Source organism: Puma concolor, chromosome C2 (genome assembly GCF_028749965.1).
Source record: "Puma concolor isolate L17-30 chromosome C2, mPumCon1.1.hap2, whole genome shotgun sequence".
NCBI classification, from domain to species: Eukaryota; Metazoa; Chordata; class Mammalia; order Carnivora; family Felidae; genus Puma; species Puma concolor.
In genome coordinates this window covers 11,248,351-11,266,419 of record NC_141675.1, presented here as the reverse complement: position 1 = coordinate 11,266,419, position 18,069 = coordinate 11,248,351, and the positions used below count along the sequence as shown (strand labels likewise).

Sequence of the window (18,069 nt, the reverse complement as noted above, 5' to 3'; positions counted from 1 at the left end):
AAAATAGGGACAACAACAGTATCTACTTCACAGGGATGACTCAAGGACAACTCAAGTAAAACTGAGCATAGTACCCGGCACATAGAAAGGTTCTCATAAGCACAAAATACTATTGTCCTTGCAGCGGTCACTACTGTTAGTGAATCCGTGCCTTTTCAGAAGGAGTTTATATATTAGCGGGGAGATTAACAAAAATAATTATAACAAAGGTATTTGTTAAAAATGTAGGTGGATGGGGCGCATGGGTGGCTCAGTCAGTTAAGCACCCAACTTTGGCTTGGGTCATGATCACGGTTAGTGAGTTCAAGCCCCATGTCAGGCTGTGTGCTGTCAGATTCTCCACTGCTTCGGATTCTCTCTCTCTTGCCCCCTTTCTCTTTGCCCCTCATCTGCTCACGCTCTCTCAAACACAAACATTTTTTTTTTTTTTTAATGTAGGCAGATAAAGTGTACCGCAAACTAAGAAAAGAAATACCTAGGCATGTCTGGGGCATAGTGGAAGGTGGCATCCCAAGTGCATAATACAGTTGGGCCCAAGTTCAACACTGCTTCTGCTTTGGGACCATAAATCTCCTAAGAACATGCTACAGGGCAAGAAACTCCCTCCTTCAGCGAAAGCTTTTAACCAGATCAATGGAGGATTGTTTCCCAGTGGCTAGGATCAGTGCTAGGTGTTGTGCTAAGGGCTGAGGAATAAGGAGGTAGAAAAAAAAAAAAAAATCCTCCATATGGAGGGACAAGAAGCATCAAATAATAAAGAAGCAAATGCCTAATTCCCAAATGTAACAAGATAATAAAAGAAAAGGGCCTGACAAGGGAAGCAAATGAGAGAAAAGAGGGATTTGCATTGCAACCAGCTAGGCTAGAACCTCTTTCAACAAGTGAAGCATAACCCTGGTGAGGAAGAGGAAAGTGCGAACGCTCCCAGCTTCCTGGGCGACCAGGCACTTACTTCTCCTGTGGTTAAGTTTGCCCTTGGCCTCCCCTACCGTCCACGTTCCAACAAGCCATGCCCTGAGCGGGCTGAGACGCCAGACCATCCTTCTCCCGGGGCAGCAGCTTGGGAGACCGCTTGAAGGTCGACTGGGGACACGATCTCATGCTTTTGTTCGTGGTGGTGTTCACCTGAACCACTATCGCTGCCGAAATCCAACGACCCAAAACAGACGATCTCCAAGGTGCTCCGTGGACCGCGCGAATGTTTGTTTCAAATTGCGTGTATACCGGGGCTGATGAGGGATTGCCATGGTGGTCATAAATACTTCCTATTCCAAATCCGCTTTCTTCATCATCAATAAATGCTCTCATCTTACCTTCTACGGTAAATCTGCCCTAATAAAGCACTGTTGAAGGAAAGGATCTATGATATTTCTATTCGAACAAAAATGTACTGCTTTTGAACTTTTTTTAAAGTAGGCTCCACAGCCAGCATGGAGCCCAATGTGGGGTCCAAACTCATGACCTCGAGATCAAGACCTGAGCAGAGATCAAGAGTCGGACACTTAACCGACTGAGGTGCCCCAACACGCTACTGCTTTTAAAAGATTCGGAAACAACTGCTATCAACTAATCCCACATTACAATTTTTGAAAACCGAGGTCTGGAGTGGACCCATTCTGAAAGATAGCAAATTGCTACTAAAAATGCATGCACGGGTTACCTGTCATCATTTATCCCTCCAAAATGCACAGCAGAACTAATTTAGGACTTTTTTTTTTTTTTTCAAATAATCATTCTGTTCACACAAAGGAAAAATGCACTTTATCCCCTAAATGCGGTTTCCCTGGTGATGGGATGGCTCGCGTTCAGTGCTGCCAGCACTGATGGCTACCTTAAAATTGATCAGCTAATAAAACTCGTTAGGGTGATATTTGACAGTTACCACCTCCATAGCAAAGGCTGTACATGAATCAAGGTTTCTAACCAGGCATTCATGACATCCATGTGCACGAGGATCAAACAAAACCATCCTGAAGGGAGAGAATACTGAGCTGGGATCATTTATAAAGACGACTCTTTCAGGAAAGGACCTTCCCTTATATGCGTATTAAACATGCAACTACACGAAGCAACATATATTCACACAGCAGGAACCACATAAACACACATCTGCATAGATTATACTCTGAAAGGTTTATTTAAAACTGTATTAAATGACACGGCCTTGATTCAGTTTACCTACCCAAGGTAAACCAGTGCCACAAACAGCCCTCTCTTCAAAAGGATACGTCCCTGGAAGCAAGCTAACAATAGCTTAAGAGAAGGAGAATTCCTACTTGTCAATAAATTACCATTGAAAGCTTAATTAAAACTAAATTTATGCCTCACACATACCCATTACAATTCAACAGCATGACCTTGACCTTTTCCTTCATCAGGCTACAGAATCCAGATATGGTCTCCCCATTGAATTAACTGTATTTTTTTTTTTTTAGTCTCCAACGTCACAACTAAAAATGTTATTTGGTCAAAGACACAAGAACCTGGGCTCTACCAAGTTTATTCTGCTTCTCAAATATCTTTTATGTCCAAGCCCATTAGCATATTTGGATTTACAGAAAAAATTTTTAAGTTTATTTATTTTTGAGAAAGAAAGCAGAGGAGGGGCAGGGAGAAGGGGGCGCGGAGAGAGAGAGAATTCCAAGCAGGCTCCGCACTGTCAGTGCAGAGCACAGAGCGTGACACGATCCTTGAACTCATGCACCGTGAGATCGTGGCCTGAGCCAAAACCAAGAGTCAGATGCTTAACTGACTGAGCGACCCAGGCGCCCCAGAGAAATTTTTAGTAGGTACTCTTTCTGGAGAAGTTTCTTATCTCTTATCCAAGGAACAAAACAGTTACAATAAAACCGACGCCCCACACATACACACAAATCTGTGCACATACACAAACATACATGTGCTCTCATGCTTATAGAAACACAGATCATTTCTTCAAAAGTCACTTTTGGGAAATAGTAATGAAGAATTAGATAAGGAGGAAACACCTGGAGTCCCTACTTTATATTCTTCTACTCAGTTCATGTGTTCATGCAGATGTGTACAGACACATATGCACCAGTATGAACATGTGTTACGGTGGTGTTTTTTCAGGAAGCACCTAGCAAAGAAGGACTTTATAAAAATCACAGTGTACTTGTACCAACTGAACTTGAGCCCATTGAAACAAACATAAGCCAAGTTAAAGCCGGTTATAATGTCACCAAAAGTATAAAAGTTAATACGAGTCAATGCCATCGTTTCACTCATTATATGCTTGAACAGTTGAGGGCTCAAATTGGTCTTTAAAAATATTTTAGATCCTATTTATACAACCTTTCCAGTGGCACATTCAGGTAGGCTCGCACTATCATCGCTTTCCGCGTGGTCACCCAGACATCTAGGAATACCCCCACCCCCCAGAGCTCTCGGAGTCAGAGGAAACCAAACGAATACCTGACTCAACCCTTGACCGGTCATCATCCACTGCCCACGGTTGCCTACGCAACCCTTGAATGCCTCCACCTTGTTTCTAAAGCACTCCAACTGCTAGAAAATGGGTCTTCAAAACAAGTTGTCCAACCAACACGCCCAGGAGTTGCGCCGGGGCTAGAAGACGCAAGGATGGTTTTTGTTCTTGTTTTTGTTTTTAATGCTTTCCGCATAAAACTCCAGCCTGGCACATAGTAGGTGCTCAGTGCCTGTAGAATGGGTGGACAAGTGATGGGGTGAGCAAGCTCACAATCGAGGGCAGTGCTATCTAAGAAATATAACGCAAGCCACAAGTGGGAGGCATGTAGGCACACTTAAAAAGGTAAAATGAATTTTAATATATTTAACCTAACAGAAAATATTTTCATTTCTACTTGCAATGAGGATTAAAACATTAATGAACTGTTTTACCTTTTTCGGTACTACTTTGAAACCTAGCGTGCATTTTACTTTTACGTTACATCTCGGTTCAGACTAGCACATTTCAAGAGCTCATGAGCCCCATGTAACGGCGGCTCCCCCAGAGAAGAACAAAAGGGATAGAGTAGTTCCATCACGGCAGAAAGTTCTACGTGGGCAACATAACCTCCCAACAGAGGGAGGCAGCAAGTACATGGTGGGGATGAGCAGGAATGCTGAGGGCAGGACATAGAGGTGGCCAGACTACGGAAGGCCTTGTTTGCCATGCAGAAGAGTACAACCTTTATCCTATGGACAGCAGGGAGTAAGAAGGTGACAGGATTAAAAAATCAGTGGCAGGGCGCCTGGGTGGCTTAGTCGGTTAAGCATCCAACTCTTGATTTCAGCCCAGGTCATCATTTCACAGTTCATGAGTTCAAGCCCACATTAGGCTCCGTGCTTATAGCACAGAGCCAGCTTGGGGTTCTCTCCCTTTCTTTCTCTCTATGCCCCTCCTTTCCCCACATCCGGCATGCCTTCTCTCTCTCTGTCTCTCTCTCTCTCTCTCTCTCCCCCACCCCCTCCAATTAAATAAACATTAAAAAAAAATTCTTTAGAAGAAAAGGTCAGTGGCGATCAGTGGTTTAAAAACACACAAATTCATAGGCTAGAATCGATCCACAATGAATACTCTTCCACTTCAAGATAAAATATTAAAAACAAGGATAACGCAGTAGGTTTTCAATAAAACTAAAGTTACTCAGTGTAATGAACGATTCTTTATTCAGAGATTATAGGCCTTGGAGGTGGTGGTAGGGGAGGGTAGTGAGGGGATGGGGGAATTAAAATGTGCTTTTATGAGATGGTAGTAACTACAGACCGTCACTATGCTTTAAAAATGTCCTTCCTGGGGCACCTGGGCATTCAGTTGGTGGAGCTTCTGGCTCAGGTCATGATCCCCATGTCACGGGATCAGGCCCCCATCAGGGCCCGTGCTGAGCTTGGAGCCTACTTAAGATTCTCTTTCTCTGTCTCTCTCAGCCACTCTCCCCAACTCCCCTCTCTCTAAAATAAAAATAAAAAATAAATAACAAATAAATAAATAAATATGAAACAATTAAATTAAAATACCCTACTGGCCAAATTTTAATAGTTGCAACATTATGCTGCTTCCAAAATTCTATTTCTAAATTTTAGTTTGTAAGTAAAACCCAAAATTCCAGAACCACTGGTTTGAAGCAATTTCTGGACTTTATTAAGAGGGACAGAGGGTCCAGTGTGCTCATATGCTCTCATATCCTGATTTTCTTATTTCATACACATATCCATGCAGTACTAATGCTTACACATGACTTTCATCTTAAGCTGCTATATAGTAATTCAGTATATTATGTGAATCATCGTTTGGTCATTTCCATGATGTTTTGTGTTGGATATATTGCTTTATTAGTATGAACAGCTTTACCCAAATTAACTTTCTTCCTCCAACCCCGATTCCACAGATTAGTTCCTCAGAATACAGTTCTCAACAGGGAATTTATGGGTCAGGGGTAATGAACAGCTTTGTTTTGTGTTGAGTCCTTCTTATAGAACACCAGGCTGTAGCAAAAAGACAATACACAGCATTATCAGTATTTCTTAACAGCCTAACCTATAATGGGCTATAATTATTTTGGGTACTTTGATAGACAAATGACTCATTTTTCATTGCTGTTGTTTCAAATTCCTTATATTCATTCCTCGTAACTAATGAAGACTTTGGGTACTGTCCTTTCAGATCTCAATTCTTTTTATTTTCGATGATAACCATTTAATCTTCAAAACTGTCCCATTATCTGCACCCATGCTACGGAATCCCATTTAATATTTATTCTATTGCCTGTGGCCGGGCTATTTTTCTTTTTTTCTCCCCCCTTCCGATATTCAGGCACATCTGTCTTGTGTATGATGATTTTCTTCATTGCTTCGGTGGTCATCAGTTTATCTTCCCTATACAGCTGGGCTAAAAATGCTATTCCATTTTCCTCTAGTTTATAGATAAATACAGTGGAATCCAAAACCGAGGCCTTTACAGTCTGAAATTAACATACTTTTAAAACTGCAGAACTTTCGGGGTGCCTGGGTGGCTCAGTCGGTTGAGCGTCCAACTTTGGCTCAGGTCATGATCTCGCAGTTGGTCTGTGGGTTCAAGCCCCGCGTCGGGCCCTGTGCCGACAGTTCGGAGCCTGGATCCTGCTTCGGATTCTGTGTCTCCCCATCTCTCTGCCCCTCCCCCATCATGCTCTGTCTCTCTCTCTCTCTCTCTCTCTCTCTCTCTCTGTCAAAAATAAACATTAAAAAAAAATTAAAAAAAAAAACTTCAGAACTTTCTGGTAGGAGTGAAATACTCTCTGATAGTTCCACATCATAAAATGACAGATGTCCCCAAACAGGTACTGTTCTCCAATCAGGAGTGAAGCTGAACAGGACATCTGAGAATCAGAACTTTTAACTCTTCCCTCAGAGGCATCCAGCACCCTACAATTCTCTCAACTGCCGATGTTTATACCTAGGTCTCAACAAGCTCACTGAAAATTTGACTTCAGCACAAAAGATCGTTGATAGACAAAAGCAATGGCCCAAAGAAACGACTGCCCAGGAGTACAAACACCAAATCACTATAGCTATGGAGGTATTCTACGTCTGTTTCGTATAATGAAATTTCATGGGCAATTTTAGTAATTGCCCCTTACAGGTGGAAAAGGTAGAAGAGAAAACAACAGGATAAAGAAAAGAGAGGGGCACCTGGGTGGCTCAGTCCATCAAAAGTCCTACTCTTGATTTCAACCCAGGTCATGATCTCATGATTCAGGAGATCAAGCCCTGGGCCTGGCTCTGCACTGACAGTGTGGAGCCAGCTAGGGATTCTCTCTCCCTCCCCACTCACTATCCCCCTCTCACCCTCCCCCTCTCTCAAAATAAACTTCATTTTTTTTCTTAAAGAGAAGTATTTTTTTTAATATTTATTTTTGAGGGGGGGGGGCATGGGCATGAGCGGGGCAGGGGCAGAGAGCGAGACAAAGACACAGAATCCGAAGCAGGCTCCAGGTGCCCCACAATAAACAAACTTAAAAAAATAAATAAAAGAGGGGCACCTGGGCGGCTCAGTTGGTTACGCACCTGACTTCGGCTCAGGTCATGATCTCTCGGTTCAGGGGTTTCAGCCCTGAATCGGGCTCTGAGCTGACAGCAGGGAGCCTGCTTAGATCCTCTGTCTCCCTCTCTCTCTGCCCCTCCCCAACTCCTGCACGGTCTCCTCAAAAATAAACGTTTAAAAAATAATTTAAAAAATTAAAAAAGAAAAGAAAGAATGTTATGTAATTGTTTACAAAGCTTAGATCACCCTATACAACTTCTACTTCTCTATGTATGTAACTTATACAGAAAAAATAATCCAGAAGTCAATTTCTTGAAACCTTAAATAATGGTTATCTTTTTTTTATTATTATTACTTTTTTCAACGTTTATTTATTTTTGGGACAGAGAGAGACAGAGCATGAACGGGGGAGGGGCAGAGAGAGAGGGAGACACAGAATTGGAAACAGGCTCCAGGCTCTGAGCCATCAGCCCGGAGCCTGACGCGGGGCTCGAACTCACGGACCGTGAGATCGTGACCTGCCTGAAGTCGGAGGCTCAACCGACTACGCCACCCAGGCGCCCCAAATAACGGTTATCTTTATTAAAGGATGTAGGATTATGGGTAATTTTGATCTTCAGACTTCTTGTGCAATATGTACTTGCATTACTTTACATAGTTATTTTTATACACATATGCCTAAAGAACATACTTTTCTTCTTGTAAACATGAGATTTTTTATTTTTTTTTTAAATTTTTTTTTTCAACATTTATTTATTTTTGGGACAGAGAGAGACAGAGCATGAACGGGGGAGGGGCAGAGAAAGAGGGAGACACAGAATCGGAAACAGGCTCCAGGCTCTGAGCCATCAGCCCAGAGCCTGACGCGGGGCTCGAACTCACAGACCACGAGATCGTGACCTGAGCTGAAGCCGGAAGCTCAACCGACTGCGCCACCCAGGGGCCCCAACATGAGATTTTTTAAATGCAGGTAGGGGGCGCCTGGGTGGCTCAGTTGGTTAAGCACCTGAGTTCGGCTCAGGTGATGATCTCGCGGTTCTCAAGTTCAAGCCCTGTATCAGGCTCCATGTTGACAGCTCAGAGCCTGGAGCCTGCTTAAGATTCTGTGTCTCCCTCTCTCTCTGCCCCTCCACTGCTCGCACTCTGTCCCTCTCTCAAACATAAACATTAAAAAAATACATAAAAATAAAAATGGAGGTAGAAAAGACTTTGACATTGTACCAAATCATGCGCTATTCAAAATTAAGCTAAGGTACCTCAACTTTTATTTAGGCCACAGCTCATTCAATACAAGCACTCCTGCTTCTCTTCATACATTCCAGGCTTCCTAGCATCACTTGTAATTCTATCAGAGATTCATTCAAACAGAATTCCCAAAATACCATGAACTTTCAATCTGCCTTTTCTTTTTTAGGTTGTAGTCTCTTACAGACTTGCAAAAAATAACCACAGTGAGGTTTACATAAAAGTGACTATGATGGTGTTGTGGTCAAGTTGTTTTTTAAGTCCTTGTTTGTTAGATAAATATTGAAGCACTTACTGGCAATGATAAACTGATATAATATTTATGATTTCCTTAAAATACTCCAGCAAGAAAAAAAGTGGTAGAGGGAAAAGAGATAAAAGCAAACAACAGAAAGTTGGAAATACTGACTGAGGGATGGGTACCATTATTCTCTTCTACTTCTGTGTACAGTGTTTCTGTAATATAGTTTAAGATGCTTTGAAAAATGAAAAATATATTACAAGTGTGCAACAGTTCCTCATGTCATCCAGTGTATCTAAGTCAAGCTCATAGCCACTGTTTTTTTTTTTTTAAACATCAGGGTGACTATTTCAAAGACAGCATTTGACCCTGTACCTTTTCTTTATTAGGCAATACAGAGAACATACATGCATAAATCTACCAAGAGAAAAAAACAGTCTTTGATCTGCATCAAAAGATTTGATTCAGAAGATTTCTGGGGCGCCTGGGTGGTTCAGTCAGTTAAGCGTCCAACTTTGGCTCAGGGCATGATCTCACAATTCATGGGTTCAAGCCCCGTGTCGGGCTCTGTGCTGACAGCTCGGAGCCTGGAGGCTGCTTCGGATTCTGTGTCCCCCTCTCTCTCTGCCCCTTGCCCTGCTCGCACTCTGTCTCTGTCTCTCAAAAAATGAATAAACGTTAAAAAAAAAAAAAAATTTTTTTTTTTTTAAAGAAAAAGAAAAAGAAAAAGGTCTCACGCGCCCTGAATTTCCAAGCCACCTCAGTCACATCCTGGCCGCCCACGACTAGTGTGTGTACGGCCCGTTCGTGGCTATGAGCACAGAGACATTGATGCCTGCTTCCATGTGCACCTATGCACCTGCGGGCGGGCTTCCTCTGTTCTCAGAGCTCTGACACGTCTCCTAACACCTCGTTTCGCCTAAGACACAGACACAAATTATTTTTTCTACCACCAGGAAGCGTGCCACGCCCGTGTGGCTGGGAGGCCGCCTTCTGGCCTCAAGATGGCACACAGGAAGGGAAGGTGGCGGCCCTCAGCGCCCAGAGACCACTCCACCTAGTAGGAGAGCAGAGCCTACCTCTCTGACTTCGTGAAGCTGGCCGGGATACTGACTCTTGGCTCTTCGGGCGGCTGCAGGCGACTTGTGATGCGTGACCGTGACAACACCGGGGGCCCCCGCGCCGAGGTGTCTCTGGCTACAGGGAGACGCAGGATTGGGCGTTCCGTGGGGGAGCAAAGTGAGGCTGCGGCTTCGGGAACTTGGAGTCGTCTAGAATAAGCAACAGGCGTCAAGATTCAGCAACCGACCTGCAGAACACAGCCAAGTGCTGGCTTCCATTTAATTTGGACCCTCAATCTTCCCCCCTTCGTCCATTTAGAGGGGTGAAGGCGTAGGGGGAGGAGAGTGACACGACACGCCCCAATCCCACACTCACTTAGAAGAGGCCGTGTCCGTAATTATCCTTCTGCTCTCATCTGCAACTGCGTCTCCTGCCCTACTCTATTGGCCACGGAAAGCTACTAAGCCCCCCAAACGCCACAGACTCTTACGATCTGGGCCTCTGCATATATGAGCAACCCTTCCTGGAAAGCTCTTCCCCCTCAAGGCTGGCCAAGTTCATCCGAACCTTAAGACTCAGCTCTGTTTTCTGATACGTGAGGCATCTCCCCGTCTGCCTCAGCCTCCCCGCTGTTCTTATTACTCTGCATCGAGATCATGTTCATCATAGAGCCGCCTTCCTAAGAGACTGTTTCAAACCCATCTTTATATCCCTAAGAACAGGCACATAATGACTTGCCTCATTTATTAGGTACTTAATACATGTCTGCTGCATGACTGAATGTACCAAGTTATCCACCGATTAGTCCCCATTTGTCAGCGCAGTGCTCTTATTTCACCCTAGAGGAATATATAGTCCAGGTAGCAATTTACTATGGGAAAAACATGGCACCTCAACCTAGTGGAGATGAACTGTTTCAATAACTGATACTGGGGTAACTGGGCAGCCATCTGAAAAACAAAGTAGGATTCATCTCCCAGATCACAGACCCCGAATGGATCAAAGACTTCAAACAAACAAACAAACAAAAATAAAAAACAAAAAAACAGAAGTGCCTAGGTGATTCATTCAGTTAAGCATCCAACTTCGGCTCGGGTCATGATCTCACGGTTCGTGGGTTCGAGCCCCGCGTCGGGCTCCGTGCTGACAGCTCGGAGCCTGGAGCCTGCTTCAGGATCGGTGTCTCCCTCTCTCTCTGCCCCTCCCCTGCTCACTCACTCACTCTTTCTCTCTCAAAAATAAATGAGTATTTTTTAAAAAGGCAGAAGAAACCTGGAGCCTTGGGGTAGGGAAGGCCTAATACCTCAAATCCAAAAGCCATAGAAGAAGAGCTCAGCAAATTTGATTATCTACAAATTAAAAACTTCTGCATGGTTAACAACCTTTAAAAACCCACTCCCTCGGGGGCACCTGGCTGGCTTGTGTGGAAGAGTGCACAACTTGATCTCAGGGTCATGAGCCTGAGCCCCAAGTTGGGTGTAGAGATTACCAAAAAAAATAAACTTAAAAAAAAAAAAACCATTCCTACCACCAACAAAGCCAAACAATAAACTAGAAAAAATATTTTCAACTTGCTTCAAAAGCCTCATCGTTGTACTTTATAATGAGGAATGGAAATCCTAGGGATTGAAAGGAGCACCCCAACTGTTCAAACGGGGCAAGATCTGAACAGACAGTTCACAAAACATATAAAGTGCTTAAACCATATGAAAAGATGTTCAACTGTACTTGTAAATTCAAGCCACGTTTAGATTTTGTCCGTCAGGTTGGCAAAGAGCCAAAAGTTTGAACACACTATCTGTTGACAGGATCACAGTGGAACAGGTTCGCGGGCATATAAGGTGACAAAACCCCTGAGAAGGGCAGTCTGGCAATGCGTGTCACAGTTACAAAGGCATTTTCCTGTGACCCACAATGCCCTGCTTGGGAACGTACCCTCCAATATGGCTGCTTGCAGGGAAAATGGCCTAAGTAGCAACCAGTCACCACAGAAAGATATTTAATGCAAAGGATGGGAAACAAGCCAAAGGCCCATCAGTATGGGACTGGTTAACTAAATAATGGTACACCTACATAACCGAATACTATAGCAAGCTGTGAGAGAATAAGGAGAATGGCTTCTATGAGCTAGTCTGGAAAAATATCTCTAGGCTATAGAGGTAAGGGAAAAAAAGCAAGGTGCAAAACTGTTGCACAGTAGGCAAAGTTCTGCATCAAAATGTGGGAAAGGAGTATTTTTATTGTTATTTACTTACAATTATTTGTTTAAAACATAAAAAGTACTTGGGGCACCTGGATGGCTCAGATGGTTGAGCGTCCAACTCTTGATTACGGCTCACATCACGATCTCATGGTTCATGAGTTCAAGCCCTGAATTGGGCTCTGCATCGACAACTCAGAGCCTGCTTGAGATTCTCTCTCTGCCTCTCTCCCACTTGACTCTCTCAAAATAAACTTAAAGAAAACTTAATACTTAAAAAAAAAAAACATAGAAACACTCTAGAAGGATACACACAAAACTAAAAAATGGCTACTTATTTGTGGAGACACAGGGAATGAGAAGAAAGCAACAGAGTGCAAAGGAGATTTCGGGCCACGTGGTTTTTTATATTCTTTCATTTTCAACCATGTGAATGTATTACTTATCCAAAATTTGCTAAATTCTACATACCATTTACATTCTACGTGTTCCTGTCCTACATTTCAACTTGAGAGAAGGTAGTTACATGGTATGTTGACTTGTGCCAATTTCTGTATTTCAGTTATCAAGGATTTGATGAACACCTACTATGTGCCAAGGAGAATATCTACTATGGGATCTCCAGGAGAAACAGGAGGTGTATGAGATAGTCTTTCATCACCGATGCTTTATAGTATTGCTGGAGATACAAGAGACACAGACAGGGACATGCACACACACAATAAGAAAGTTCACAGCAAGGTTCTAATTTGGTAAGACAGCCAGGAAACGCCAAAGAAGTGAGGAAGAGGAAGGTCCACTAGAGCTGACCTCATCACTGACAGCTGCTCTGAGAGTGAAGGACGTGAAACCTGGGCAGGACAAGGGGAGATACAGACGAAACAGGCAACGGTGCACAAATCTACCCAGACAAGCCGTCTTAGCCTTGGGCCTCGGGGAACAGTCGACAGCTATAAAAGCTGTTAAATGTTAATGATCTGTGATTTTCAAGCCGCCAAGGGTTTGGGAGTGGGGCGTGAGGTAGGGTAGAAATAAGAACTTTCTGTGACCCTCCAATATCACAGTAGCTTGTAGAGGTTGTCTGGTTTCAACTGGGAAATAATAACAGGAATATAAATAAATATGTAATATATACATAAAATAAAATAAATAATAAAATAAATAAAATATATAATAATAATAGGAAGATAAATAAAGTTGGAAAGCAGTGTGTTGCTTTTAAATAAGCTTAGGCTGGGGCGCCTGGGTGGCACAGTCGGTTAAGCGTCCGACTTCAGCCAGGTCACGATCTCGCGGTCCGTGAGTTCGAGCCCCGCGTCAGGCTCTGGGCTGATGGCTCGGAGCCTGGAGCCTGTTTCCGATTCTGTGTCTCCCTCTCTCTCTGCCCCTCCCCCGTTCATGCTCTGTCTCTCTCTGTCCCAAAAATAAATAAATGTTGAAAAAAAAAATTTTAAATAAGCTTAGGTATAGGTAATTGGAGAAGTCTTGGGTCTAAGAATTACGTACACCTAGATCACGATACGGCGAGCATCTCCTTCCTGCTTTAGTATTTTCACTTGGAATGTGAAGGACGAAAGAAGCTATTTCTTTAATTCTTTCATGACAGTAAACTTGCCTAAGCATTAAGAGTCTACTAACATACATTTTGATTGTTTGGGAGGCTTATCCCAACCCAAGAAAAGGCAGATTTTTCACTGGGCTCTCAAGCCAGCCAGCCAAGTTTCCCTCCCCAAGCTGTACCAGGTTCTAGCTGTGTTGACTTCAGTCGAGTTATTTAAGCTTTCTTATTAAGCATCAATTTCCTAATCTTTAAAAAAGGAATAATAATACTGACCCTTAAAAGCCATCATGAAGATTCAATTAGATCGTGCACATAAAATGCTTAGCATAGTAGGGAACTGTGTGGTCAAAGTTTGTTTCTTTCCTTATATTACTTAAAACTGGATCAATGGAGGCCTTATTGATTTTTTAAATGTTAAGAAGTCACTTAGCTCAAAATCATGAGCAGCGACAGACTTCCTCCTTATTTTTTTATAGGAGCAAAGTGGTGATGAAGTCCAAAATCTAATTAAATGCTTACTGGAGACTCCATATGGTCGGCCATTAAGTTGCAAGATTGTAGGGGGAGAAAACAATTCTAGATGCTGAGTAGAACGAGAACCCATTTGAAAGCAGAGAGGAAGACCCTTCTGGCCAACAGGGGTCCCTGCCTGGGGCAGCACCACTGTAAATGGCGACGAATCAAGAAATTCACCCAGGAGCCAAATTATCCCAGTGTGAACGTCTAACCTCATGGTCATTACTTACATGGCTGTCACTTGAATTCACAAGCAGTAAATCTGAGTTGAAAAACCTTTAATTTCCCATTAAGCGTGGGATTCTCGCAGTCGAATTCACACCGGTGCCTCCTCTCAGGGTAAATATGAACAAAAAAGTCTCACTCTCGGTAAATTCCATGGGTCACCAGGCTCCAGGAGCAGAGGGGGGAACGGGCAGCAAAGCGCGGCCGCCAGGAATGAGAAGGTTCTCCCGCCACTGCGCAGCCTGCCTGAAATCTGCAGGCTATGCTTTGTAAATGACGTTTAGCCGTCATACACACTCATCCGTGCCACTAGCTTAAAACACAACATTACCAGAGTTTGAGGAACAACATGCCAGGGTTTTACGCCAAATGTTTACTTCCGGGAGGGGGACCAGAAATGCCAAGTGTGCCATCTGTGAAAACTTCGGAGTCGAGGGTAATGGTTTCTCTCCAGGAATAAGAGTCACCCTTTACCTAAGCGCCTCAGCCCTGCGCCCCCTCCCCAAACAGCGCCTGCCTGACCGAGGGGGTCACGCCAAAGAAGAGAACGTGGTACCAGGTAAGACTAAGTGCTGATGCTCAGACCCCGCCCGGACATTCCACACGCAGGCAGGTTTCACGGGAGTCACCAACCTCTCGGTATTTCCTGTGAACTTCATCAGATCCCTGAATTTCCCAAGCTTTCAAGGAAGACAGACATACGCGCTCTGTATTTATTGGCTAGAACGGGCATGAAGGAAAGGCATGACTGCAAAGAGGGAGAAAGCACCTGAGAGAACATGCGCAACCAGGGAAATCAAGCAACGAGCTAAGAGGCGCGGTCCAGTCTGAGAAGCTCACGGCACAACCACCGGAGGCCATGGGCAGGCTGGGTTAGGAACACAGTTTCTAAAGTCAAAGGCCTGAGTTCAAATCGGAGCTCCAGCATTCAGGAGCTGGGTGGCCCAGTAAAGTAGCATGGGGTTTCCACTTCGAAAGCTTTTTTATGTTTCATTTCTAAAGTGTTAATAGCAATGGGGCACCTGGATGGCTCAGTTAGCTAAGCTGATTGGTTTCAGCTCAGGTCATGATCTCAGTTTGTGGGATCGAGCCCCGCGTCAGGCCCTGCACTAACAGTGCAGAGCCTGCTTGGGATTCTCTCTCTCCCTCTCTCTCTGCCCCTCCACCACATACTCTCTCTCTCTCTCTTCCTCTCTCTCAGAATAAATAAGTACACATTAATAAACAAATAAATAAATAAGATTTCAGTATCACCTAAGTCACTAGGTTGTTGGAGAATGAAATGAGAAGAGGGAGGTAGGGCACATGCCACATATTTAGCATGAAGTGTCATCATGATCATTCATAAATTAATGAAAATTAGGCCTTCAGGCACCAACATAGATGACAGATTGTTAAGTGGTCCCAGAGTCAAATATATGGACCTAAGGCTGTTTTCATCAACAGTGCCTTAAGGAGACATAGCCTTGGGGCACCTGGGTGGCTCAGTCGGTTAAGCGTCCGACTTCGGCTCAGGTCACGATCTCGCGGTCCGTGAGTTCGAGCCCCACGTCGGGCTCTGGGGCTGACTGCTCAGAGCCTGGAGCCTGTTTCAGATTCTGTGTCTCCCTCTCTCTCTGACCCTCCCCTGTTCGTGCTCTGTCTCTCTCTCTCTCAAAAATAAATAAACATTTTAAAAAAATTTTTAAAAAAAAGGAGACATAGCCTTACCACTTCCTCTACTTGAAAGTAAAAAGAAAGAAAAAGGAAAACGAAAAGAAAAAGGGAAAAGGGAAAAGAAAAAGGAGAGAAGAGGGGAGAAGGAAGAAAAGAGTAATCATCCTAATTACCAAAAAAAAAACAAAAACAAAAACACAGTTTGCTTCAGAGAAAAAGTACATTTATTTTTTTTTTCAACGTTTATTTATTTTTGGGACAGAGACAGACAGAGCATGAACGGGGGAGGGGCAGAGAGAGAGGGAGACACAGAATCGGAAACAGGCTCCAGGCTCTGAGCCATCAGCCCAGAGCCTGACACGGGGCTCGAACTCCCGGACCGCGAGATCGTGACCTGGCTGAAGTCGGACGCTTAACCGACTGCACCACCCAGGCGCCCCGAGAAAAAGTACATTTAAATAAGATTTCACATTGTCAGAAACTGTATCTGTTATAGAACTTAAAGTGCCTGTAAGTAACAACAATGCTACATGGGTACCAAGTAAAGAATTGGTTTAACTAATAGTTTAAGTAAGTAAGGGCTCCTGGGTGGCTCAGTCAGTTTAGCCTCCAACTCTTGCTCTCAGCCCAGGTCTTAATCGCAGGGTCGTGTGTTCAAGCTCAATGTGCAGTGTTCAAGCATGGAGCATACTTAAAATAAATAAATATATGGCAACTGCCCATTAATATTTTGGAATAAAACAGAACCTCAAATCATAACGACCACTTGCTGGCCCTAAAGCCTTCTTAAAACATGTATTAGGAGTTTATAATGAAGCTTGCTGAAGCTCACATTTAAAATCTAAAAAGGAGCAAGAGGAAAATACATTTGTGACAGCCACTTCTGTAGAAAATTTTTCTGATGGAAAAAAGTCGCTGTGGGTCAATTAATTATAACAGCATTCAAATGATACTTAATTTGAAACCTCTTTTCCTCATGTCCTTGAATTCTTTCACAGTGTAGGGGGAAAAAGACACTATGTTTCAGAATGAATAGCCCAATGGAGACCACCAAACAGGGCGGCTGCATATTTTGAAAATGTAACCAACTAAAATCTTTCATTACATTCCTCTCTCTTCCTCCAAAATAATAATAATGTACCATTTTTCTAAATATGTGAAAGCGAAGCAAGAATTGTGATTTATTCCTCTTCTTCCAAAAGTAAGCATACCTCAGTCAACAAAAAAGGAAAAGCATTAACAATTTTTAAGACAGTACAATTCAGGACCTTAAAATTACCCAGAATTTTGTTTTCCTCGTAGTCAACATCTCAATGAAAATATATGGTGTTTGGGGCGCCTGGGTGGCGCAGTCGGTTAAGCGTCCGACTTCAGCCAGGTCACGATCTCGCGGTCCGTGAGTTCGAGCCCCGCGTCGGGCTCTGGGCTGATGGCTCAGAGCCTGGACCCTGTTTCTGATTCTGTGTCTCCCTCTCTCTCTGCCCCTCCCCCGTTCATGCTCTGTCTCTCTCTGTCCCAAAAAAATAAATAAACGTTAAAAAAAAAAAATTAAAAAAAAAAAAAAAAGAAAATATATGGTGTTTATTTTTTTTATGTTAAGTAGGCTCCACACTCAACATGGGGCTTGAACTCATGACCCTGAGATCAAGAGTCCCATGCTCTACCAACTGAGCCAGCCAGCTGCCCTAAACACTAATGGTGTTTTTTAAATTAATCTATTCCACTATTTTGCTTAATGGCTGTATATGGACCTTTGCATCTGCCTTGCTTTTGTTTTTTAATTCCGTTATCCTAAGCTTACGACAGGTCCAAAGTAGAAATAAAAAGGTTTTAAAAACTGGGACATTTTCCAAGTTTATTCCCATGATTAAGTTTTCAAGTATTACACTTTGCTTGCTCGACTTTTCCAAATTCGAGTCTTCTTGCAGTAACCTTTCATTTACTAGGCCTAGGGAATTTCTTCCATTTTCATCTGCAAATCTTTACTATATCGTAAACATTTCCCACTAACTTTATACCAATACCCTCTCTTAAAGCACACACACAATTATGTGCCAACATGTGCAAAGAGAAAAGAATGGTTTTCTCCAGAGAGGCAGTCTCTAGCCGGCTTCTAATCATACCCGAGTAAACCCATGATTATACCTGCAAATGCCAGATCTTTAAAAAAGAGTGCAAGCAAATGCATGTATTTCCATTTCTTGCAAACAGAGGAAAAGAAAACCTGACATTTTAAAGTTTGCTTTGTCTCCCAACATTTTCAGCCCCCAAATAAATGACCTAACAGCTAGTCCAGCCACTCCAGAATCCCTAACCATGCTCCGTCTAGGTCAAGCTTGAAGGTCTCCTGCACTTGG

General features: G+C 43.3%; 1 protein-coding gene across 4 annotated transcripts in view; it reads right to left on the bottom strand.

The window, feature by feature from the left end:
- OSBPL10 (oxysterol binding protein like 10) overlaps positions 1–18,069 on the bottom strand; it is a 310,207-nt gene that overhangs the window by 139,868 nt on the left and 152,270 nt on the right. For 3 of the 4 annotated variants that reach the window (XM_086720579.1, XM_086720578.1, XM_086720577.1), the window contains exon 4: positions 9,572–9,763. The exons of the other annotated variant lie outside the window; for it this stretch is intronic. In XM_086720579.1, the coding sequence (XP_086576705.1) occupies positions 9,572–9,763 (192 nt within the window). The remainder of the gene's footprint in view (positions 1–9,571; positions 9,764–18,069) is intronic. 4 annotated transcript variants of the gene reach the window in all.